Below are 26,195 nucleotides of genomic sequence, written 5' to 3'. Positions count from 1 at the left end.
GCCCATTGCAGCAAGTTTCAGCTTAAAGAGCAACTAAACTTTTAATTAAGTTTTTTGTACAATGTCCTAAATACCCTAATAATACTTTTTGTAAAATACTTTATTAATTTACCTTTAAATTTAAATAGTTTTCCCTCCCTAAAGCGCACCTTTCCCTGTGCGCTTTAAATCCACTTTTCTGTACACCGCAGCGCATGGAGTATGGGCAGGACAGGGGCACACATTGCTGCCCATGTACTATGCCAGGATTAGCTGAGCAGAACGGGCTCCTGCTTCTGCCTGCTTCGCTAAGCTAGGAGTCCTGCATGTCAGCATTTAGCTTAGCAAAGCAGGCACGGGCAGGAGCCTCTCCGGTCAGCTAATCCTGGCATAACACATGGGTACAGGATACCCATGTGCTATGCCAGCATTTAGTAAACCTCGGGTGCACAGGCAGGAGCAGCAATGTGCGCTTCTGCCCATACTACATTCACTGCGGCCTAATTCATAACCTGTACAACCCGTACTCCGTACACTGCTGAGAAGTCAGCGGTGTACAGAAAAGTGGATTTAAAGCGCACGGGAAATGGTGCGCCTTCCGGAGGGAAAACTCTATTAATAATGAAAAATCCATTAATAAAGTACATTAGAAAAAGTATTATTAGGGCATTAGGGACATTTTACAAAAAAATTAAAAGTTTAGTTGCTCTTTAAGCTTTACTGGTATAACTAGGGTAGCATAGGGAGACATGCCCCATATTCACCACTTTAGGCAAGCTTGTGTTTTTACAGCATTTAATAGGCCACGTAAATGAAGATAAATGAGAACAAATTATGCTTTTCATCCTGGCAGAAAGCCTTCATTTAGCGCTGGCATTAGTGATTTGAAATCCAGGAAATCTGAGATGTGTATCAGGAAATGAAAGTAACATTAGGTCCTTCTGGATGGAAAAATTGTCAATGAGGACAAGAAATGACGTCTATTAGAAAGGCCCTTGTAATTAGGCTCTGTTTAAACTTGCTGCAATCGGATGAAATCTAATTTATGACATTAGATGAAATCTAGTTTTACTGCAGATGTTAAAGGGGTCCTCCAGGTTACAGATATGGATGATCTAGTCTTGAATACCACCAGGCACCACCTCGATCAGCTATTTTGGGCTGATGTGGCACTATACAGTGTATAAAGCTGAAGGCAGACAGCGCCATGCACTATGTAGTGGCCGTGCTGAGGTACTGCAGCTCAGAAACCATCCAAGTGAATGGGAGCTGAGTTTCAGTACGACGGTGCTGGACACTACACAGTGTACAGAGCCGCCTGCTTCCTGCTCTTTACACTGTAGCGTCTGTTTCTCGTGGCAGCGCGAAATAGCTGATTGATGGGGTGCTGGGTTTTGGACCCCCACCCATCTGATATTGGTAACCTCTCCTGAGGATAGGTTATCAATATCTAAGCATCAGAAAACCCTTTAAGGGGACAATTGTATCCTCTTCACTTTAATAGAGAATAACACCAATGGAATTGAGACCTACCAGGAATAAAGCATTTGAAGGTTCTTTAGTCTACAGCCTGGATAGCCTGCATGCTCCATCCACACTGTATTCAACCCTAAAGGAGAACTACCATTAAAAAAGGTCCTAGACATTAAGGGAGTTCCAGAATCAGCTTCAAAGTAACCATACCGCCATTATAGGGTAGGTGCAGGTATACCTATACCTTGCTTGTCAAAATCCAGCCTTCTAATCCCGATAAATGCTTCTTTATATTTTTATACAAATAAGGTTTTCATTGCACCATGGACATGCTGGTCCATTTGGTGCCCTAAAAAATCTTCAAAACTGGATCCCTAATCTACCATGTGCCATTAGTAATACCTGTGTCTTCCTATGTGGCAGAGGGGTCTCAGGCACCCAAGCCCTAAAGCGGCATATTCTGCAGCTACACCCCTACATACAGAACTGAGGATGGAGTACTGAGTGATTCTGATAACAGCATGCCTCCTTATAAAACGTTCATCAGATGTGTCACCACGAGTACCTGATTGGCTTTTAGCGTCTAGTGCTATCCGATATTCCACAATTCATATGCAACAATCGACTTTGTGGACATGAATAAGCATTGTTACAATGGGGCCACAAAAAAACAAAAACGAATGTAACACAGACGTCATACGGATGTCACCCATACAGTCGTGTAAATGCTAGATCAAAATGTACATGATGGATCACATGATAGCCCCCAGTAGTAATAATTATCCTTATAATGTGTGCCAGTAGAAAAATATGCCTTAATGTTTGACAGTACCAAATATCCCATTATAATGTGTGCCAGTACCAAAATACCCCCTTATAATGTGTGCCAGTACAAAAAATACCCCTTTATATTGTGCGCCACTACAAAAAATACCCCTTTACCTTTCAGATCAGACCCTCATATCACACCTCAGATCAGACCCCATATCAGATCCCCATCAGATGAGACCCCCATCAGACCTTCATGTCAGACCCCCATATCAGAACTCAGATCAGACCCCAGTATGAGACTTTAGATCAGACCCCCATTAGACCTCCATGTCAGACCTACCAATATCAGAACTCAGATCAGACCCCTTTTAGACCTCCATGTAAGACCCCCATATCAGACCTCAGATCATACCCCCTTTAGACCTCCATGTTAGATCCCCGCATCAGACACCCCAAGTATCAGACCTCAAATCAGACCCCCAAGTATCAGACCTCAAATCAGACCCCCCAAGTATCAGACCTCAATTAAGACCCTCAAAGTATCAGACCTCAAATCAGACCCCCCCCAAGTATCAGACCTCAAATCAGATCCTCCCCCCAGTATCAGACCTCAAATCAGACCCCCCAAATGTCAGACCTCAACTGCAACTGCGACCAATGGGACCCCTATAGCTACGTCACTGTATAGAATCATAGGTCCAGCAACTAAATTGCAAATATTTATTCCACTATATTTATTTCTGTTCTTCTTTCAGTTAAACTACAGTATGCAGAACGCCACATGCATAGAAAAAGACTACACTTCTTGCCTTAATGCCGACATTAAGAAACCTCCGGTTATTCCACTCATTCGACGAGCTTTGCCATCCATAGTGAAGTATGGTGGACTCCATGAGGGATATTCCCATCACTTTCCACACTTCCAGTATGGTCATCCAGATAACCTCCACCATTTGCACGAAGAACTAGAAAGTGGATCACGCAGAAGAAGAATTTTTCCATCTAAGATGCCCTATGATGGTGAAGACCAAAAAGTCCACATGCAGACTGAAGAAGAAAGAAAGCATTTTCTCCCTTCTCGTCTTCCCTTGTTTTATCATCTACCACCTTTGTCAGGCTACAATGCCAAAATGGTTGATTTGTTCAATGTTGGTCTTCAGTACTACAGAACTATGGAACCTTTTTGGCTTAGTCCATTAAAACAAGAACCCATAAGAAGAAATGCAGTATGGCCTGTTGGATCGTTATGCCTGCATCCCTCTTACCCATTATTTCATAAAAATTACCCTGGCATGGTGTTCCCCTCCCATATGCCCACACAAACTATGCATACACATCATGGTGTTGATACAGGCCATCCAGCGGACGATGCTTTCAAAACTCCAATTCAGGAGCATGACGACAACAAGCAGAAGGTGGAGAGGGTGGATGTCAATATTCAGATTGATGACAGCTTCTACGTGGAGGTGGGCGATCAGAAACGCTGGAAGTGTCCAATGTGTGAAAAGTCCTACACATCCAAATATAATTTGGTGACACATATTTTAGGGCACAGTGGCATCAAACCTCATGCGTGTTCACGTTGTGGCAAGTTGTTTAAACAGCTCAGTCATTTGCACACACATATGCTAACTCACCAGGGCACCCGGCCCCACAAGTGCAAAGTCTGCAATAAAGCTTTTACCCAAACTAGTCATTTAAAGCGCCACATGATGCAGCACAGTGACGTGAAACCATACAACTGCAGGATATGTGGCAGAGGGTTTGCCTATCCAAGTGAACTGAAAGTTCATGAGTCGAAGCACGAGAGCGGGCGGGAAAATATCTGTGTGGAGTGCGGACTCGATTTCCCAACATTGGCACAGCTTAAAAGACACTTGACGGCCCACAGGGGCCCCGTTCAGTACAACTGCAGCGAATGTGATAAAACGTTCCAGTACCCAAGCCAACTGCAGAATCACATGATGAAACACAAGGACATCCGGCCGTACATCTGCTCCGAGTGCGGCATGGAATTCGTACAGCCGCATCACCTGAAGCAGCATTCACTGACACATAAGGTTAGTTATAGACATTACTGCCTTAACACGTCCTCATCAGATCTGGCATGATTAGGGTTTTTTATTTTATTTGAAGATTGAGAACAGTGTTAAAAAAGTGAGTGCCCAGCCTTAGAGCTCATGCACACTGGCAGGCAGCGCCTTTATTATAGCAATGTGCACGGCCATGCAATGCTTTTAGAAGAAAATACCTCCACACATACAGGGTGGAGCATACTACATTTTTTAAAATGTGATAAAAAAAAAAATCGGTATGCAACTAACAGAAAAAAAAATCTTGTAATTCCACCATATGAAATTGGGGGCATACAGTGGGACGGCAGAGACCTCATCGCACTTTCCAACCATTGGCTCATCTCAGACATTGATGGGGTATCACACCTTCAGGACCTGCTCCTATCTCCAGAAAGGGGTCCCCAAAGTGAAGGAGAGCGCACAGCATGCTCTCCCTTCATTGCTAGGGTAATTCGCTCTGCTGTTTTTGGAAGTCTCATAGCTGTGAATGGAGAGAGCACACTGAGCAAGCGCGACAGCTCCATTCACTACTATAGGACTGCCAGAAATAGCCAACTGTGCCAAGCCATGCCCTCCTCTCCCAGTGTCGGGAAATAAAAAATGAGAGGAGGAGACCTTAATGTAAGCTGCACTCACTGCAAGCTGCAATTTTGTGTCCAGTCATAAAAACGGGGAAAAAAACTGATCCGGCACTAAAAACAATGTAAGTCAATGGTGATCCGGTTTTGTAGGAGCCTAAAAAACTGCATCTGTCTCCCATTCACTTTTAATGTATGTAGTGGTAGTGACGGGTCCGTTTCTTTCAGTTTTGATTTCCCACAACCGCATCCTAACAGAATGGATGCATCCTGATGTGCAAAATCAAAACGGATCTGTTTAATTCCAGTATTGAGATTCGCAAGTGTGAAAGTAGCCTAAGGCTACCTTCACACTGGCGTTTTGGTTTCCGTTTGTGAGATCCGTTCAGGGCTCTGACAAGCGGTCCAAAACAGATCAGTTTTGCCCTTAATGCATTCTGAATGGAAAAGGATCCGCTCAGAATGCCTCAGTTTGCCTACGATCCATCTCCATTCCACTTTGGAGGCGGACACCAAACCGCCGTTGTTTTGATCCGCATCCAAGCCGCAGTTTTGGCGGCTCGGATGCGGACCCATTCACTTCAATGGGGCCGCAAAACATGTGGACAGCACTCTGTGTGCTGTCCGCATCCGTTGCTCCGTTCCGTGGTCCACAAAAAAATATATAACCTGTCCTATTCTTGTCCTCGCTTTGCGGACAAGAATAGGCAGTTATATTAAAGGCTGTCCGTGCCGTTCCGCAAATTGCGGAAAGCACACGGACGCCATACGTGTTTTGCGGATCCGTGATTTTCGGATCGCAAAGCACACAACGGTCATGTGCATCAGGCCTAAGTCAATTGGGACGGATTCGTTTTCACTGACACAATATGGCACAATAGAAAACGGATCCGTCCCCCATTGAATTTCAATGGTGTTCAAGATGGATCTGTTTTGGCTATGTTAAAGATAATACAAACGGATCCATTCTGAACAGATGCAGATGGTTGTAATATCTGAACGGAAGCGTTTGTGCAGATCCATGACAGATCCGCACAAACGCGAGTGTGAAAGTACCTAAGCAGCAGTGAGCTGCAAAACCAGACACTCCCACAGAGGCACTCCCACTGAGGCACTCCCACTGAGGCACTCCCACAGAGGCAGCTCCACAGAGACACTCCCACTAAGGCACTCCAACAGAGACACTCCCACTGAGGCACTCCCACTGAGGCACTCCCACTCAGGCACTCGCACAGAGGCACTCGCACAGAGGCTCTCCCACAGAGACACTCCCACTGAGGCACTCCAACAGAGACACTCCCACTGAGGCACTCCCACAGAGACACTCCCACAGAGGCACTCCCACTGAGACACTGCCACAGAGGCACTTCCACTGAGGCACTCCCACAGAGGCACTCCCACAGAGGCAGTCCGACAGAGACACTCCCACAGAGACACTTCCACTGTGGCACTCCCACAGAGGCACTCCCAGAGAGGCACTCCAACAGAGGCAGTCCCACTGAGGCACTCTCACAGAGACACTGCCACAGAGACACTCCCACAGAGGCACCCCCACAGAGACACTCCCAAACTCCTTGTATATTATGTGTGATGTTCAATATTGTCTAGAACTCAATAATCAGTTTTATTTTTTATGTATTTAGGGTGTAAAAGAACACAAGTGTGGGATTTGTGGTCGAGAGTTTACTCTTCTGGCAAATATGAAGCGGCATATCCTAATTCACACAAACATCCGAGCCTATCAGTGTCATCTGTGTTTCAAGAGCTTCGTCCAGAAACAGACTCTTAAGGCACACATGATTGTCCACTCTGATATAAAGCCATTCAAGTGCAAGGTGAGATATCACATGTTGTCCTGATGCTTTTACAATAGGTTTTATGGGACCAGTGAAACTAAAATGTCCCATTGATACTGTTTGTTCTAATTATTTACTGGCAGCATGAGCTTGCTGAAATGTATCCCCATTGGGTCTACTATTCTGTGTATAGAGCATGAACAGGACCCCAGCTATGGGAAATCCTGCACTTAATTGGCTATACGTCTTTAAGAGATGCACTTCATTTTTAAAAAGCTTCTGTTTTTTTGTTTTTTTTGGGGCTTGTAATAATCCTTATTTAACGACTATTCCCTATATAGGGCTCTTACCTTTGTCTGTGACTTTGTTTCCTTAAAAATTGATCTTTTAAAATATGCAAATCACTTCACTACCAGCAAGTAGGGCGTCTACTTTCTGGTAGCCGCCGCAAAAAAAAACGCCCCCTCCTCCTGTTGATTGACAGAGCCAGCGAACACTCTCCTCCTCCGGCTGGCCCTGTCAGCATTTCAAATCCCGCGCCTGTCTTTTTTCGGCGCAGGCGCTCTGAGATAAGGAGGCTCACCTTCTCAGCACTCCCTCAGTGCGCCTGACTTCATCGGCGCACTGAGGGAGTGCTGAGAAGGCGAGCCTCCTTCTCTCAGATTGCCTGCGCCGAATAAAGACAGGCGCGGGATTTGAAATGCAGACAGGGCCAGCCGGAGGAGGAGAGTGTTCGCTGGCCCTGTCAATCAACAGGAGGAGGGGGCGTTTTTTTTGCGGCGGCTACCAGAAAGTAGACGCCCTACTTGCTGGTAGTGAAGTGATTTGCATATTTTAAAAGATCAATTTTTAAGGAAACAAAGTCACAGACAAAGGTAAGAGCCCTATATAGGGAATAGTCGTTAAATAAGGATTTTACAAGCCAAAAAAATATTGTGTTTTGGGGGTGACAGAAGCCCTTTAAGTATGTCTTTATTATTTATTATAAAACTGATCATTCCAGAACCTTTCCTTTCCAGGATCTTCTGTTTCCACCATCAATATAGCTTCCCCCGGGTCCTTCAGCTAGTGTATACATAAAGTCAGAAATCTGGACAGAAAAAGTGCAGAATTCAGAAAAAATGGATTTGGTACATTTCATGTTGTCTGCTTCAAAGTGGCCAGCAGACAAGCTTTGAGCATACCTACATCTCCCCAGTTTAAGGCTACATTCACATGACACATGGCTGACGGTGCGCCTAAGTCCAGATCAGGTCCCCAGGGTCCGGTGCCGGGTCAGGAGCCCCACCAGGGACCCTCCACAGCAAGCGTCTAAGCGCCAGCCCCCTGCTCATTCGTCCCGCCATGGGAGGAATCCACATGTTTGGCGGGACACTGACAGTCACATGCAGATTAACAGCACACTCTCTGCTGGTGATTACAGTGGCTCAGGACAGGTTTGGCGGATCCCCTGTCTGTTACAGGAGAGGCCGCTTGGCACAGATTGGTAGAAGAGGATAGGGCTGCAGCGCTGGCCCCCCCCCCCCCCCCCGCATCGCCAGTACCATTGTCAACCAAAGGTCAGATGTGGAAAATGGGCAGCAGGTCACTGGCCCCACCTCTTTATAATTCAGCACAAGCATAGCTGATCAGGGGCCCCTGGGGGCTGCATCATCCGCGGACGATGGGTTGTCCCATCTGGAGTCGGGATCACTGGAAGGATGGGCTCCAGGAACGGCTTCTGGACGGGATTCAGGACCTGCGGCTGGTGGGAGCACAGTGCCCAGGCAGCCTGGTGAGTTACCATGGGGACCTTTCCTAGCTATCCTTAGTGATTTTGGGGGTGGAGGGGTCGAGGGACCTTCTGGGGACTTGGGAAGGGTGCTGGTCAATGTTTTAGGGGGTTTGACGTAGTTAGCATCGGGTTAGGGGCCAGGTGGGGGTCGCCGCTCCCTGCATGGGTTATAGCGAGGACCGGCTGTCAGGCATAAGCGCTGTCAGTCACAGAGAAGGGGCAGGGAAGGGGGTGCAGTTACCTTCACTTGAAGCAAAGAGGCTGCTGCCCCTTGGCTTCAAGCCTGACTGGAAAATAGCGCGGACTCAGGATAAAAGAATGTCTTTATACTTCTGCCTCATCAGAATGCAGTAAGAAAATCATCATTCGAAACTCACACCGGTTACTTGAAGGTATGGATGGGTTTTGCCGCTGACAGGTTCCCTTTAATGGTAGTTATTTGCAAATTCAGGCGAATGTTTAGTGGGTGCTCTGCTTTCTTTTGCCTCTATTGCAGGAAGTCGACCGGCTTTAGTTTGGATCATGGGCCATTTGTTTGTCTTTTGGCGAGCATTGCGAGTGGCGGTACGGCAGGACGGGTGACATAGGTTTTTCAAGGGATGTGGCGGTGATTCGTTGGCTAGAAAAAAGAGGGATGGTGTGGAGTAGCGTCTTACCAGAGGTACACAGGTTTGTGCGAGTGGATAGACCACCAGATGTGTTGGTATTACACGTAGGCGGTAATGACTTAGGGGCAAGACCTTTCGGCGGCTGATCAGGGATATAAAATTTAATTTGTTCTGGATTTGGGCTTTATTCCCGGGATTAGTAACTGTTTAGTCCGATGTGGTATACAGGCATGTGTGGCGGGGGGCTCGGTCAGCAGATCGTTTGAACAAAGCCCGGATAAAGGTGAATCGGGCGGTGTGAAGGTTTATGTTCCGGAATGTTCCGTTGCTGTGAGACATCCAGATTTGGAGCAAGGTTCAGGGGCATTTTGGCGGAGTGATGAGGTGCATCTCAATGGGATTGGGATTGATCTCTGGTGTCTAGGAGTGCAAGGGGGCATGGAACAGCTTTGGGTGTTTGGAGGGACGCCCATGCTTAAGGGCTCAAGCCTGTGCGTTCCTGGCGGCGGGAGGTGCTGGGAGTTGGTGGAATAACAGGTTCTGGAGGATGGGAGGGCTCCATTGTTGGGGCTGGACTGGCCCATGGTTGTTATTTTATGGCAAGGTTTTTAAGTCCATGAGTGGTGCCTCCAAGCTGGCGCTCATCGGCTGGGGGCAAGATGGAGTAACCCGTGGAAGAAGATTTATTATGAAACAGTCGGGGCTTTGAGGACCTCTCTCGTCGTTAATATATGTTATACATATGTTGGGGGGGGGGGTGTTGTCATATGCCGTTGCATATGGGTTGGTTGTACATTCTTTTCTGTGAAAGTTTAATATGTAATAATAAAACGGCTGCTGTGCTTGATTCAATCCAACCTGTTGTACGTGTCGTTATTTTTGGGGTTTTAGTGGGAGTGGGTAAAGGGTTGGAAGGGAGTGCGATAACCAATACCTGCGTCATGTGGAGATGTTACTGTTTACTCTCCCTGTAATGATTTCACTGCCTTTTTTAACATTGTGCTAGGATATTTGTCGTGGAAGGGTCAAGACACGCTCATACACAAAATCAGCAGTTTTTGGCCTTTCATTTTATATGTGTGTATGCTTTAGTACTTAAGGGGTAGAGGTTGCAGCTACACCTGGGAGCTGGGGTCTGAAGTGGCCCAATGTGCCTACTGCCTCCTAAGTAGATACCGGTACTATAAATTGTATGTAGAGATGGGAAGGCTTATTTTGCATTGGGGGCTAAGAACTTCAACTTATGAGTAGATGAGTATTTTAAAGATGAACCTAACATGCCACATGTGAATAGTCCCTAAAGCCTGTTGACAACTATATTTGTATCTATCGGATGGTAAGAGCGAATTCTCGACAAATTTCTAGGAGCAGTTATATATTTTCAATGAATCACAGCATATTGTGCAGTGTGTGTGGTCACAACCCTCCATCTTCCAATAGCCATCCATCAGTGACAGGTTTTTCACTTCCTGTCCGTCACACAAAAGCATGACCGCCATCAGGACTGTACAGGCGGTACAGGGGGCCAGACCAAAAAATTGCCCACATGATCCTGTTTCTCATGCTGTCATTCTATAGGACCTGCATATTTTCCTTTATATAAAGCAGACAAGCCTTATATAATAGACATTCATGTGCAAAAATTTAGAATTTTTTTATATGCAACTTAGACTGCACAAGCCCCAGTCAGTGTTTTATTTTCAGAATATGTGGCTTGGACTCCACAAATTACAAGTCTATATGCTGGAGAAAGGGCTATGTTATCACCCCAGGTGTCTACCAAAAGTACTTGCTGGGGTCCAAGATGTAGCATGAGAAATATTGAAGGAAGATGATTTGTCTCTATGGATCTCTGTTCCTTCAGATGCCAGATGGATGTGAAGGGAACCTTTCTAGCCAGGGTAAAATTGTGACTAATTTGTACTAGTCTTAGAAATTTCTGGTATTTTTTGTCAGTTTTCCTTCTATAAGTTTGCTGTCAAAGCGTTTAACTGAGTTTTACTAGACTGAAAAATTTATGGTATTTTTGTCACTTTCTCTTGTGCGGTATTTCTACAAGGATGGTGCCAAAGCATTTAATGGATAAAGTACTAGATCCCTTATGTCAATTACATAATTAATACTTTCTGTAATATTGCAAATTGAAAGATGAACGTAGCGTTATTTTCATTGCACTCAAACTATTAGAACAGCTTGTGCCTTGACACGGGAGATCCCCAGTGTGCTTTGTGAATATGAATGATTACAGGGAAACAGAAGTGGGATATGAGCAGGCTCCAGCAATGGCAGTGCTTGTCTGGTGAGATGTTAGCACTTGACTTGCTTGACTCTGCATGTGCCCCTTTCATCTTCAATAATGGATAGAGAACAAATGAAATGTGTTTTGGATTTCGCTCACCCCCTGCCAACATGGCAAAGACCTCAAAAGATTCCTGGTAGCGCAATTTTTTCTTTTTGGCCGATGTTCAGCAGAAATAAGGCAATGACCAGATAGCAGCATTCTGGCATTGAGCTCCTCCTCAGGAGAAGGAAGGATATAACGACTGCACTGCCTTCATAACAATGGCTCACATGTCCCATGGGAATGACTCGCAAATAGATTTCATCTTGCTTTCTCTTGTACTTCTCGAGGTTTCCTGTTTTCTCACGGTCTTTTTGGACAGTTTACAGTCATTCTCATTCTGGTTTTCTCTCTCTGCCTCTCTAAGGAAAGAAACACCCTTCTTATAAAGGAAGACATCCCAGTGGCAGCCTTTGTAGCTCTCTGCAGGCTACAGGTTTCCATTCCTTAGTTCTCAAAGTGAATGTGAAAAACAAAGTGTGCTGTACTTCTTAGGTGTTTGTGGGTTCTTAATCTCATTCCTTGCTTGGCTGATTTTACGTCATACATTCTAGACAGGACTTTGTAAAATCCAAACAATTTTTTGTCTTTAACCAAAGTCAGCCTTCATTGACCATTCCCCATCCTTACTATGATTTACGTGTAATATGATAATTCAGGCTTTTACATTTACTGGCATTATAGATATTGCCATTGGCCAGTGATAGTTGGGTAGATATGTATGATGAAGGAAGGCTGGCCCTGCCCGTCTGAGTCAGAAGTGTAGAATAGTCTGGCAGCCAAAATGTGGGGAGCTGCATGTGCCTGTGCAGTGTGAGGCCTACTTCAAGGATCATCCATTCCTGCATGCTGAGGAGAAGTGCCATACCTCTGAGAAAAAGAAGTAAAGAATCTACAGACTGTTGGGGGGTCATTACAGTAGACTGTTGCAAGGAAAGCTAGTAAGGTAATTGCTCGTTTATGGCAACAAACCTTGCTGCTTGTGGAGAGGGTATATTGCTTCGGTACCCACCACACTTCTATAACGGACAGGTCATCTAAACCCTGCTGTGGGAGTGCATATTGAGAGAGACATTTTCCACCCCTTTGGCCGATTTTTGTAAGATTTGGATTTATTAGAGAGAGGCCCAGAGTCAGCTACTTTACAGCCTGCTTTCCCATATACAACCTTGGAAAGATTGTGTGTGCACCCTGGAGAGACTGAACTTATCCTCACAAGTGTGATTTGTAAAGATTACCTCAGTAAAGTGCCTTGGACTTGTTATCTCAAAATATGACCTCTTTATTGTCTTGCACAACCATATTCCATCATCTGGCCAAGGTCTCCTGCCAACATGGGCTTATCTATTGTACATGGAACTGATTAGAGTCCTAGTAGTCCAATCAGGTGCTATGGGGCCCAGAGTTTGAGTAATTGATGAGGTAAACATTATTTATTTCATTATTTTTCGCCATTCTGAACCTTTAAAAAAATGATAATAACCCTTGTTTAACCCCTTACAGACCTGCGCAATACATATACGGCGCTGGTGGACGTGACTAAAGGACCAGCGCCGTACATGTACGGCGGGCTGATCGGGCGGGTGCAGGAGCTGCGCCCGCCCTGATCAGCGGCACGGACACGGCAGTCACTGACAGCCGGGCCCCTGCTGCATACGCCGGCATCGGGGGAAAACCGGTGTGTTAACCCCTTGTATGCCACGGTCAAAGCTGACCGCGGCATGCAGAGGGTTCGCGGAGAGTACGGGTGCCCTCCGCTTCCCCATCGGGTCCCTATGCTGCAGTGGCGGGGACCCAATGTGTCATGGTCTTACCTTCTTGCTGTTCTCCTTCGTTTGACATGTGCTGGCGGCCATCTTGGTTTCTGGGTTTCTTGTAGCCTCCCACCCTACGGCTTCTCCTTCCCACTGGGAGGAGCTGGATGCCATCTCATATATATAGGAGGTCTGTGGCTTCAGTTCCTTGCTTGGTCCTCCTGTGTTCACATGCTTCTAAGACTGCTGCCGCTTCTGGTTCCTGATCCTGGCTTCGTCTGACTACCCTGCTGGTTCCTGATCCAGGCTTCATCTGACTACCCTGCTGGTTCCCGATCCAGGCTTCGTCTGACCACCCTTCTGGTTCCTGACCTCTGGCTTCGCAAGACCCTGCTTCGGTTTAGCCATCCGTTTGGACTTTTGCCTTACAGCTTGATTTTCAATAAAGCCTTCTTATTTCCACTTATCTCTGTTGTACGTCCGGTTCATGGTTCCATGACATTAGGACCAAGCCATGAATTCTGACGGTACAGGGCCATCCTCGCTACCTACGCTGGTTGCCAGACTTGATCAGCAGGATCACCTGTTGGGTCGGTTCGCTGTGGCGTTGCAAACCCTGCTTGAACGCACGGCTCATTTAGCTTCCGTTGCCGATGGGTCGGTTGTCGCTCCTGGGCCCGCTCCTACTGCCGCTCCGGTTTTTGCGCCAGAGTCTACCCCGACACCTGTTGCTGCGCCTGCGGTGTTTCGGGGTATGACCGGTTCTGCCCCCCTTCCACAGCGCTTTGGGGGAGAGCCAACTCAGTGCCGAGGTTTCCTTAACCAGGTGGGCATTTATTTCGAGTTGCTGCCACATGCCTTTCCTACTGAGAGATCAAAGGTGGGCTTCTTGATCTCGCTGCTCTCGGACAAGGCCTTGGCCTGGGCCAGCCCTTTATGGGAGAACAACAATCCGGTGGTTGCCGAGTTTTCCGGTTTTGTTGCTTCTCTTCGGAAGGTATTCGATGTGCCGGCTCGTGCTGCCTCTGCTGCGAAGCTCCTTATGTCCATCAGACAGGGTTCACGATCCGTAGCTGAATACGCCATTGAGTTTCGTACCCTGGCAGCAGAGGTGGGCTGGAATAATGAGGCTCTGGTCGCTGCTTTCTCTCATGGTCTCTCGGATGCCTTGAAGGATGAGGTTGCAGCTAAGGACCTACCAGTGGAGCTCGAGTCTCTTATTTCTTTCCTGATTTTGATTGACACCAGACTCAGGGAGAGACCTTCTTTTAAGGAGAGCCTGCGGAGGTCTTCTAACAGATTGGCGCCTAGGTTTGCTGTCCCACCCGTGCCTCCCTCTCCTCCCACGCCTCCTGGGGATGACTTGTCTGGGGGTGAACCCATGCAGCTGGGGTTTGCTCGCCTGTCCGAGGGGGAGAGGGCACTCTGGAGACGCGAGGGCCGATGCATGTACTGTGGTCTCGGTGGGCATTTTCGGTTGGCATGCCCGAACCGTCCGGGAAACGCTCGCACCTGAGATCCTGTCGGGGGCAGATCTTGGGTGGAGTCTCCTCGTCCCCGGTTTCCCGTGTTGACAAACCACTGATTACTGTTGTCCTCTCCTGGGTCGGGGGCTCGGTGACGACCCAGGCGTTGGTGGACTCTGGTGCTGGTGGTTTGTTCATTGATAGTGTGTTCGCTGCCGCCAATTCCATTCCTCTGCAGCCTCGAGGTTCCCCACTGGCTCTTGAGGCGATAGACGGCAGACCCCTTCTGCCGCCACACGTGACTCAGGAGACCCTTCCAGTGGGGATGGCCATTGGTGCCGTTCACAGAGAGTCGGTCTGTCTCCAGGTTATTTCGTCTCCACACTACTCGGTGGTCTTGGGGTACCCCTGGCTCCAGAAGCATAATCCGACTTTCGATTGGAGATCGGCCGAGATCCTCTCGTGGTCACCGCAGTGTGGGGCTAGTTGCATCCATGGGCCTGTCAAGTTGCTGTGTACTTCCTCTGACTCTCTGTTGCCTCCTGAATACGAGGAGTACCGGGATGTATTCGATAAGGTGCGTGCGGTTGCCCTACCTCCGCACCGCCCATACGATTGTGCCATAGAGTTACAACCTGGTGCCGTTCCTCCTCGTGGCAAAGTCTATCCACTGTCGGTAGCGGAGAATGAGGCCATGGAGGAGTACGTCAGGGAGGCGCTTTCACGCGGACACATTCGCAAATCCTCGTCCCCGGCAGGGGCTGGATTTTTCTTTGTGAAAAAGAAGGGCGGTGAGTTGAGGCCTTGCATCGATTACAGGGGTCTCAATCGCATCACGATCAAGAACGCTTACCCGATACCCTTGATTTCCGAACTGTTCGATCGCCTCAAAGGGGCCACGGTCTTTACCAAACTCGACCTGAGGGCGGCATATAACCTGGTAAGGATCAAGGCGGGCGATGAGTGGAAGACCGCGTTTAACACCAGGACCGGTCATTATGAATCCTTGGTTATGCCCTTTGGGTTGTGCAATGCGCCCGCAGTCTTCCAGGAATTCATCAACGATGTTTTCCGTGACCTGTTGCAGCAGTGTGTGGTGGTCTATTTGGATGACATCTTGGTATATTCTGAATCCATGGAGGCCCACATTCTGGATGTCAGACGAGTGTTGCAACGGTTACGAGAGAACAAGCTGTTCGGTAAGCTTGAGAAATGCGAATTTCACCGATCCCAGGTAACCTTCTTAGGTTACATCATTTCCGCTGAGGGGTTCTCCATGGATCCTGAGAAGGTTTCGGCTGTCTTACAGTGGCCCCAGCCCAGTGGTCTTCGTGCCCTGCAGCGCTTTTTGGGCTTCGCCAATTATTATCGGAAGTTCATCAGGGACTTTTCCATGCTAGCCAAGCCTCTCACGGATCTGACCAGGAAGGGCAGTAATCCCCAGGTCTGGCCGCTCGAGACCATCCGAGCTTTTGAGGCTCTAAAGTCCGCCTTTGTGTCGGCTCCGATTCTGTCGCATCCCAACCCTGGGTTGCCCTTTGTCCTCGAGGTGGACGCGTCTGAGACGGGAGTAGGCGCCCTTCTGTCTCAGCGTAGAACACCAGAGGGTCCTCTGCTTCCTTGTGGGTTTTACTTCCGGAAACTGTCTTCCGCGGAGTGCAACTATCAGATTGGTGACAGGGAGTTATTGGCCATCGTGCAGGCCCTTAAAGAATGGAGGCACTTGCTCGAGGGTTCGGTGGTTCCGGTTCTCATCCTGACGGACCACAAGAATCTGACCTACCTCTCTGAGGCCAAGAGATTGACACCACGTCAGGCCAGATGGGCTCTGTTCTTGTCACGTTTTAATTACGTGGTCTCCTACCTACCCGGTTCCAAGAACATCAGAGCGGATGCCATATCACGGCAGTACTCCGAGCTGTCCGGGGAGGAGTCGATTCCGACTTCGGTCATACCTCCAAATCAGATCCTGGCCGCCATTCGCACCAGCCTGACCTCTCCCCTGGGTGAGCAGATTTTGGCGGCTCAATCTGGTGCTCCCTCTGGGAGACCCAACGGCAGATGTTTTGTGCCTGAGGAGTTGCGCACTCGGTTGTTGCGAACCTACCATAACTCCAAGGCCGCGGGGCATCCTGGAAAGAATCAGCTGTCCTGGGCTGTTTCACGTCTGTTCTGGTGGCCTTCTCTACGTTCCGACATCGCCGCATATGTAGCGGCATGCTCCGTTTGTGCCCAGAGTAAGTCCCCTCGGCACCTTCCGTTGGGCCTTTTGCAACCCATAGCCACCGGGGAGCGTCCATGGTCACACCTGGGGATGGATTTCATTGTGGACCTCCCTGCATCCAGAGGCCATACGGTCATTCTCATGATTGTGGATCGGTTTTCCAAAATGTGCCACTGTGTTCCTCTCAAGAAGTTACCCTCTGCACAAGAGTTGGCCACGATTTTTGCCAGGGAGGTCTTCCGGTTGCACGGTTTGCCCAAGGAGATTGTGTCGGATCGGGGGAGTCAGTTTGTGTCCAGGTTCTGGCGCGCCTTTTGCTCCCAGTTGGGGATTCATCTCTCTTTCTCCTCGGCCTACCACCCTCAGTCCAATGGGGCCGCAGAACGATCCAATCAGGCCTTGGAGCAATTCCTTCGTTGCTATGTCTCTGATCACCAAGACAATTGGGTTGACCTCCTGCCTTGGGCTGAGTTTGCCAGGAACATGGCGGTGAACTCTTCCTCTGGGACGTCTCCCTTCATGGCCAATTATGGGTTCCAACCTGCCGTGTTACCGGAGGTATTCTCTCCCCAGGATATTCCGGCTGTGGAGGATCACCTTTCCGTCCTACGTGCTTCTTGGGTACAGATCCAGAGGTCCCTTGAGGTCTCTGCGCAGCGCCAGAGACTCCAGGCTGATCGCAGACGAGCGCCCGCTCCTTCCTACCAGGTCGGAGACCGCGTATGGTTGTCCACCCGCAACCTCAACCTTCGAGTGCCCACTTCCAAGCTGGCGCCTCGCTTTGTTGGTCCCTTCCGAGTGCTTCGCAGGGTAAACCCGGTAGCCTATGCCCTTGCGCTTCCTCCTGGCATGCGGATCTCCAACGTGTTTCATGTCTCCCTGTTGAAGCCACTGGTGTGTAATCGTTTCACTTCCTCGGTTCCTCGGCCTCGTCCGGTCCAAGTGGGCAATCGTGAGGAGTATGAGGTGAGCAATATCCTGGACTCACGCCTGGTCCGCGGTCGGGTGCAGTTTTTGGTTCATTGGCGTGGTTATGGTCCAGAGGAGCGTTCCTGGGTTCCCTCCGCAGATGTCCATGCTCCTGCCTTGCTCCGAGCCTTCCACGCACTGCTTCCCTCAGAAACCGTTCTTTACTCCGCGGAGGAGGGGCCCTTGAGGGGGAGGTACTGTCATGGTCTTACCTTCTTGCTGTTCTCCTTCGTTTGACATGTGCTGGCGGCCATCTTGGTTTCTGGGTTTCTTGTAGCCTCCCACCCTGCGGCTTCTCCTTCCCACTGGGAGGAGCTGGATGCCTAGCTCATATATATAGGAGGTCTGTGGCTTCAGTTCCTTGCTTGGTCCTCCTGTGTTCACATGCTTCTAAGACTGCTGCTGCTTCTGGTTCCTGATCCTGGCTTCGTCTGACTACCCTGCTGGTTCCTGATCCAGGCTTCATCTGACTACCCTGCTGGTTCCCGATCCAGGCTTCGTCTGACCACCCTTCTGGTTCCTGACCTCTGGCTTCGCAAGACCCTGCTTCGGTTTAGCCATCCGTTTGGACTTTTGCCTTACAGCTTGATTTTCAATAAAGCCTTCTTATTTCCACTTATCTCTGTTGTACGTCCGGTTCATGGTTCCATGACACAATGGCAGAGAAGGCAAGCCCAATGCCTTCCATAGGTATCGGAGCGTGCCTTCTACGGAAGCCTGCGAGATCCAGCCCTTTAAGAGGCATTCCGATTTGATCCATCATAATAGAAGTATATGTGCAAGCATAATGGATCGGTCTGGTTTCTGTTATGCAGGACGGGAAAAAAGTCCTGTCGACTGGAGGAAACAAGACAAATCCGTTATGCATGCCTATAGACTTCTATTTTGACAGATCAAAACGGAAGGCATCTTAAAGACTTCGATTTTGCATTCCGTCAGGGAATTCTGTTATATTCCGTTATAATCGGAACCTATAACGGGATGCCATAACGCTAGTGCGAACCTACACTAATCTGAAAATAAAAAATAATAATTTCCCTTCTTGAAATTATCAATATCCTGACATTATAAATAATATCGCCGTCCTGATTTTTCTGTAACCTCTCCTTACTCTTCTTTTTAACAGCTGTGTGGGAAGGAGTTCAATCGTATGCACAATTTAATGGGCCACATGCACCTGCACTCTGATAGCAAACCCTTCAAATGTCTCTACTGCCCCAGTAAGTTCACGCTAAAGGGAAACCTGACTCGCCATTTGAAGGTCAAACATGGAGTCACCGAAAGAGGCTTCCACTCTCGAGGTACAACTGTAAATTATACTGCTATTACTTTCCACATGCTGTAGATGTATTTGTGGATGTATAAATGCAGGAATATCAGTATCACTTCTTTTTGCCCATGCACCAGATTCATCAACAGGTTCCCGGCTAATACAGTCCTGATCAAAAGTTTAAGACCACTTGGAAACTGGTAAAAAATCATATTTTACATTGTTGGATCTTAACAAGGTTCCAAGTAGAGCTTCAACATGCGACAAGAAGAAATGAGAGTGAGACAAAACATTTTTTGAGCATTCAATTAATGGAAAATAACGATTAAACTGAAACAGGCTGTTTTTCAGCTGATCCAAATTTTAGGACCACATGCCTTTTAAAAGGCCAAATCTGTGCAAAGATGTGGATTCATTGTCATTTTCTGTCAGGTAGTCGAGGGTTGTGATGGCAAAATTTTGAACGTGGTCAAGTTGTTGAACTGCATAAGCAGGGTCTCTCACAGTGCGCCATCGCTGCTGAGGTGGGACGCAGTAAGACAGTCATTTGGAATTTATTAAATGATCCTGAGGGTTATGGAACAAAAAAGTCAAGTGGAAGACCCAAAAAAATTTCATCAGCACTGAGCCGGAGGATCCAATTGGCTGTCCGTCAAGACACTGGACGATCCTCGACCCAAATTAAGGCCCTTACTGGTGCTGACTGCAGCCCCATAACCATCAGACGGCATCTGAGACTGAAGGGCTTCAAAAACAAAAAACTTCTTCAAAGACCTCGTCTCCTTGAACGCCACAGAACTGCTTGTTTGGACTTTGCAAGAGAGCACCAAACATGGGTCATTCAAAGGTGGAAGAACGTTTTATTCTCTGATGAGAATTTTTTTTAACCTTGATGGTCCTGATGGTTTCTAATGTTACTGGCATGACAAGCAGATCCCACCTGAGATGTTTTCTACGCGCCACAGTGGAGGGGGCGCCATAATGGTCTGGGGTACTTTTTCCTTCAGTGGAACAATGAAGCTTCAGGAAGTGCAGGAGCATCAAACGGCCACTGGCTATGTCTAGATGTTGCAGAGAGCATTCCTCATGACTGAGGGCCCTCGTCTGTGTGGCAACGATACAGTACACAATGCCCGCAGGACAAGGGACTTCTTCCAGGAGAATAACATCACTCTTTTGGCCCATCCTGCATGTTCCCCTGATCTAAATCCAATTGAGAACCTTTGGGTATGGATGGCAAGGGAAGTTTACAAAAATGGACAACAGTTCCAGACAGTAGATGGCCTTCGTGCAGCCATCTTCACTACTTGGAGAAATGTTCCCACTCACCTCATGGAAACGCTTGCATCAAGCATGCCAAAACGAATTTTGGAACTGATAAACAATAACGGCGGAGCTACTCATTACTGAGTTCATGTTTGGAAGTTGGATTTCTGTTTTGGGGGGGTTTCGTTTTTTTTTTTTTTTTTTTGGAGGTGTGGTCCTAAACTTTTGATCAGCTGAAAAACAGCCTGTTTCAGTTTATTCGTTGTTTTCATTAAATTGAATGCTCAAAAAAATGTTTTGTCTCCCTCTCATTTCTTCCTGTTGCATGTTGAAGCTCTACTTGGAACCTTGTTAAGATCCAGCCATGCTAAATAGGATTTGTCAAGTGGTCTTAAACTTTTGATCAGGACTGTATTAACGCCACGCTAGACTTTATTAAAAGTACAACTCTTTAGCCCACTTATCCTGACACTTTGTGTGTATCGTACATAGTGTTGCAGGGGTATTGTATCTCACTTAGGGCTCTTTCATACGAGCGAGTCCATTGCGGGAATCACGCTCAGTGTGTGAGTGTGATCTTCCGCTCTGGACTTGCAGGAGCGCATGGTATTATCATGATTTATAATGCTAGGTGTCTCTGCATGGCCTTTTTTTTCACAGAATCCTAGTGACATAAAGCTGCCAGTATGATTCTGTAGAAATAAGGTCAAGCAGAGGCACATAGCATTATTATTTATTATTAAAGCGCCATTCATTCCATAGCGCTGTACATATGAGAAGAGGTATACATACATAATACAGACAATTGCACTAATCATAAACAAGACAAGTTACAAACTGGTACAGAAGGAGAGAGGGCCCTGCCCGTGAGGGCTTACAATCTACATGGTATGGGAGAAGGACACAGTAGGTCCAGGTGAAGTTGGTCATGGCGGTATAGAGGCAGCAGGGTCACTGGTTGTAGGCTTGTCTGAAGAGGTGGGTTTTCAGGTTTCTTTTGAAGGATTTCACTTTAGGTGAGAGTCTGATATGTTGGGGTAGCGAGTTCCAGAGTATGGGGGATGCTTGGGAGAAATCTTGGAGGCGATTGTGGGAAGAGGTGATAAGAGGAGAAGAGGAGGTCTTGTGAGGATCGGAGATTACGTGTGGGGATGTATCAGGAAAGTAGCTCAGAGATGTAGGGAGGGGACAGGTTATGGACGGCCTTGTATGTATTTGTTAGTACTTTGAAGTGAATTAGCTGGGCAATGGGGAGCCAGTGAAGGGATTGGCAGAGGAGTAATAGGGTGAGAGGTGGATTATTCGGGCAGCAGAGTTGAGGATAGATTTGAGGGGTGTGAGTGCTAGATGGAAGGCCACAGAGGAGCGTGTTGCAGTAGTCTAGGCGGGAGATGATGAGGGCATGTACAAGCATTTTTACAGATTCAAAGTTAAGGAAAGCGCGGATGCGGGAGATGTTTTTGAGTTGGAGGCGGCAGGTGGTGGAAAGGGCTTGGATGTGCTCGGAAGGAAAGGGCAGAATCCAAGGTCACTCCAAGGCAGCGGACTTGGTTGACCGGGGAGAGTGTATAAATCATGATAATGCAGTGCGCTCCTGCAAGTCCAGAGCAGAGGATCACACTCGCACACGGAGCGTGAGTCCCGCAATGGATTCGCTCGTGTGAAACAGCCCTTAGGGTACTTTCCCACTTGTGTTTTTTCTTTTCCGGCATAGTGTTCCGTCCTAGGGGCTCTATACCGGAAAAGAACTGATCAGTTTTATCCCATGCATTCTGAATGGAGGTCAATCCGTTCAATATGCATCAGGATGTCTTCAGTTTAGTCTTTTTGACTGATCAGGACGGAGATAATACCACAGCATGCTACAGTTTTATCTCTGTCCAAAAAAACTGAACACTTGCCTGAATTTTTTTTCGGTAGGAATTTATTTGTGCCAGATCCGGCATTCAAAATATAAAGGTGAAAAAAATAAATGCTGGATCAGTTTTTCCGGATGACACCGGAAAGACGGATCCAGTATTGCAATGCATTTTTCTGACTGATCAGACATTTTTAAGACTGATCAGGATCCTGATCAGTAGCTGGTAGCTGATCAGCAGACTCCCCCCCCCCCCCCCCCCCCAATTAGTTGTTTGGGTGTAAAACTGTAAAACTCCATTGCCAGAAGTCAATGCTGGAACTACACAGCACCATCAACCTTGGAAGGATTTTGTTACTGCAGCGCTGCTCCCACTGACTTCAATAGGATAAGTGCTGTAGTAATGAGCTACCTCCACTGCAAGGTTAGTACTGGCACCAACTTCTGGCAAAGGAGTTTCGCCCAAATAGCTGATTGGCGGGGTTGAAGCGTGTTGGACCCCGCTTATTAGCTAGTGATGGCTTAAGCCTCATTCACACGTCCATGTTTTGGTCAGTGATTTCCATCAGTGATTGTGGGCCACAACCAGGACTGGAGCCTCCACAGACATTAGGTGTAATGGAACGATCTGCTCCTGTTCTGTGTTTAGAGCCACATCTGGTTTTGGCTTAAAATCACTGATGGAAATCACTGACCGAACACTGAGGATAGGCCATCACTTTGTAAAGGCTGGACAACCTCTTTAATGGTGGGCCCTTATAAACATTCCAACAGAATGTCCAAAGTACCTGATTCCAACATGGCTTCTATTTATCAGTAAATGTTTTAATTGATTTATTTTCTAGGCATCTTGAAAACTGAGCAGAGGGAAGTGTTATAGTATCAGAATTACCAGAATTGTATATGTGATTTCCTTATCACATCGTTGAGAAATCGGTGACCATAAATGTCTCAGTAATGGCACTTATACATTAGGCATAGAGGTACAGACAACAAGCAAACACTGAAAAAGTAAAGTTGACAAAACCATAACCTACTGTCAAGTTATACTAGTCATAGGGTTTATAGGAGTGCCTAGTTGTGGGGGTTGCTCCCCAAAATGCTCTTTTGGGACCTCAGGTGAATAAATTCATGAGGCAATATGACATTCCTGAAGTAAACCCCACATTAAATAGTTTTCTTCTTTCTCCAGGTTTTGTCCGTGTAAGAGCAGATCATTCTCGTTCAATTGTCCTTCGTAGTTTGGAGCAGAAAGAACCTTATGACTTATCCAGAAAAAGGAGAGAAGAAGAAATGTCTGGTCATTCAGATGGAGAAAGTGTAAAGAGCTAATTTTTTCCGGGAGGAGGATGACAGATCAAATGGTCAACAAATGTATCAAGAAGCCGTCCATAAGGAGCCAACATGCCATACTAAGGAACATCTAAGTATCTTGAAAGAGATTCCAAACAAGGACAATCAAGAGATTCTCCACAAACAAAGAGATGAAGAAAGAATAAGTTACCAGCACAAAGAGGAAGAAACGGATATGGACCTGAGCCAGAAAGAGGGAAGTTTAGGAATATCTGTTCCTTATTACTTCTTTATGAAGAACAGAAACACAGATGGGAAGCTTGTGGACTAAAGCCATAAATGGACCAAAGAGAAGTAACAACACCTAAATATATAAAATTACATTTATCACAAAGCGAGTGAACTGAGCAAACAGAGGCTCATAACATGTCGCAGAAATGCCATACTATACCGTAATCTGTTCAGCAGAGCTTTGTAGGAGGTTGTAGCGATAATTTCCATCTGCTCTGTCTTAATGGACGAGTGATATCATTGCACTTCTTTTGACATACTGTAAGCCATATATTTCACTATGCATGGCAGCCATTAACACAATGTTTGCAATATTATTTATATGGGATGTATTGTACTCTTTATTGAGTGCATAGTAATAATAATAAAACCAATTGCTCAGATCCTAGGGGAGCTTACTTCTCATTGTATACTATAAATACTGGGGTGTCAACCCACAATCTGGAGAAATGTCGGGAAGGAGAGGCGTGCTAGGTTATTAGCCTTGGACAAATGTGCACATCTTTGTCCATCTGAGGAAGAAAAACTGCTTCTAATTCAATGGTATCCAACTTGCAACTCTTCCACTCCCATCATACTAGGCATGTCAAGGCATGCTTAGGCCTCATGCACACGGCCGTGCTCCGCAGCCGAGAGCGGTTCGTGGTAACATGGTCTGGATTCCTGTTGAGAGCAGGAGCGAACGGCATCATTGGTTGCTATGACGCCGTGCGCTTCATGCTGCCGCTGCACTACAGTAATACACTCGTATAGTGTATTACTGTAGTGCAGCGGCGGCATAAAGCACACGGCGTCATAGCAACCAATGACGCCGTGCGTTCCTGCTCTCAACAGGAATCCAGGCCGTGTTACCACGGACCACTCTCGGCCGCGGAACACGGTCGTATGCATGAGGCCATAGAGTTCTAGTTTAGCTAGAGGCGGACTGGGAACCTTAAGGCCCTGGAAAAAATAAAAAATAAAGGTGGTTCCATGCTCAAATTGACAGAAGGCAGGACAACACAAGCTGTAGTGCAGCACAAAATACTGCCACCCCCGCCAGAGTATTCAACTGTATCGCCTCAGGACGACGATAACAGTTGAATTCAAGAGAGTGGTTGCTGGCCAGGTGCATTAGCATCAGATACTTCTAGCATTAGTTAATGCTGATATTATCAGATTGTTATGTACCTGGCCAGAGGCCAAGAAAATGGATTTGGCGGCCCCCTGGCTATTGGCCCACTGGGAGATTTCCCTGTAGGATCTATGGCCAATCGCAGGAAAGCCACAGGTTGGAGATCACTGCTCTACATGGCAACTTTGGAAGTTAAAGGGGTTGTCCAAGTTAAAAATGTTAGGCTACCTTCACACCGGTGTTTTGGCTTTCCGTTTGTGAGATCCGTTCAGGGCTCTCACAAGCGGTCCAAAACTGATCAGTTTTGCCCTTAATGCATTCCGAATGGATAAGGATCCGCTCAGAATGCATCAGTTTGGCTCCATTCCGCTCTGGAGGCGGACACCAAAACACTCCCTGCAGCATTTTGCTGTCCGCTTGACGAAACTGAGCGGAAAGGATCCGTCCTGACACACAATGTAAATCAATGGGGATGGATCAGTTTTCTCTGACACAATCAGGCAAAATAGAAAATGGATCTGAACTCCATTGACTTTCAATGGAGTTCATGACGGATCCATCTTGGCCATGTTACAGATAATACAAACTGATCCATTCATGACGGATGCATGCAGTTGTATTATTGTAACGGATCCGTTTTTGCAGATCTATGACGGATCCGCCCAAAACGCGAGCGTGAAAGTAACCTTACTTGGGCAAACTGCAGGGAGGCTGGAAAAATAATTAATAAAAAACATAAACTCATCTTTCCTAGACCCCTCTGATTCAGCACTGCTGATCAGTGTTCTCTGCTGGGCTACAACCTCATCGTAATATTTTGGCTGCAGCAGTGACGCCCCATCTACCACTGCAGCCAATTACTGGCCTCAACAGTGTATGGCACAATAATATGTAGGTCAGTGATTGTCTGCAGTGGTCATACAGAACATCAACGCTGAAGCCAAAACGTCACATCATGGCTGCAGCCCAGCAGAGAGAACGGAGACGTGCTGTTGGATGGGAGGGGGCTTTGGAAGGTGAGTTTAGTTTTTTATTACCAGTCCCTAGACAGCCCCTTTCCCATCAGACCAGACATTGGGAAAGTAGGTGTTTTTCTGTTTGCTCCCTTAAAGGGGAGTTATGATTCTAGCAAGCCCGAATCAGTGTCATCTCTCATAGCAATATTCCTGCTTAGTGCTAATAATCCCAAAAACTGAAGCAAATCTGGCAATTTAGAATCCCGACCCAAAGCCATGACCTTTGAGATGTTGGTTTCTTTCTTTTGGTATGTTAGCAGTAAAGTTCATGGCACAAAC

General features: G+C 47.2%; 1 protein-coding gene across 1 annotated transcript in view; it reads left to right on the top strand.

Moving 5' to 3' along the window:
* The window catches only part of ZNF366 (zinc finger protein 366), a 29,802-nt gene extending 5,633 nt beyond the window's left edge, over positions 1 to 24,169 (top strand). The window contains 5 exon segments of the mRNA XM_044291767.1: positions 2,979 to 4,283; positions 6,520 to 6,711; positions 18,935 to 19,109; positions 23,395 to 23,530; positions 23,532 to 24,169. Coding sequence (XP_044147702.1) covers positions 2,991 to 4,283; positions 6,520 to 6,711; positions 18,935 to 19,109; positions 23,395 to 23,530; positions 23,532 to 23,826 — 2,091 coding nt within the window. The 5' untranslated portion in view covers positions 2,979 to 2,990 and the 3' untranslated portion in view covers positions 23,827 to 24,169.
* The last annotated feature ends 2,026 nt before the right edge of the window (positions 24,170 to 26,195 follow it).

The sequence above is a fragment of the Bufo gargarizans genome, chromosome 1 (genome assembly GCF_014858855.1).
Source record: "Bufo gargarizans isolate SCDJY-AF-19 chromosome 1, ASM1485885v1, whole genome shotgun sequence".
NCBI lineage: Eukaryota > Metazoa > Chordata > Amphibia > Anura > Bufonidae > Bufo > Bufo gargarizans.
This window is presented reverse-complemented; position numbering and strand designations above follow the sequence as displayed.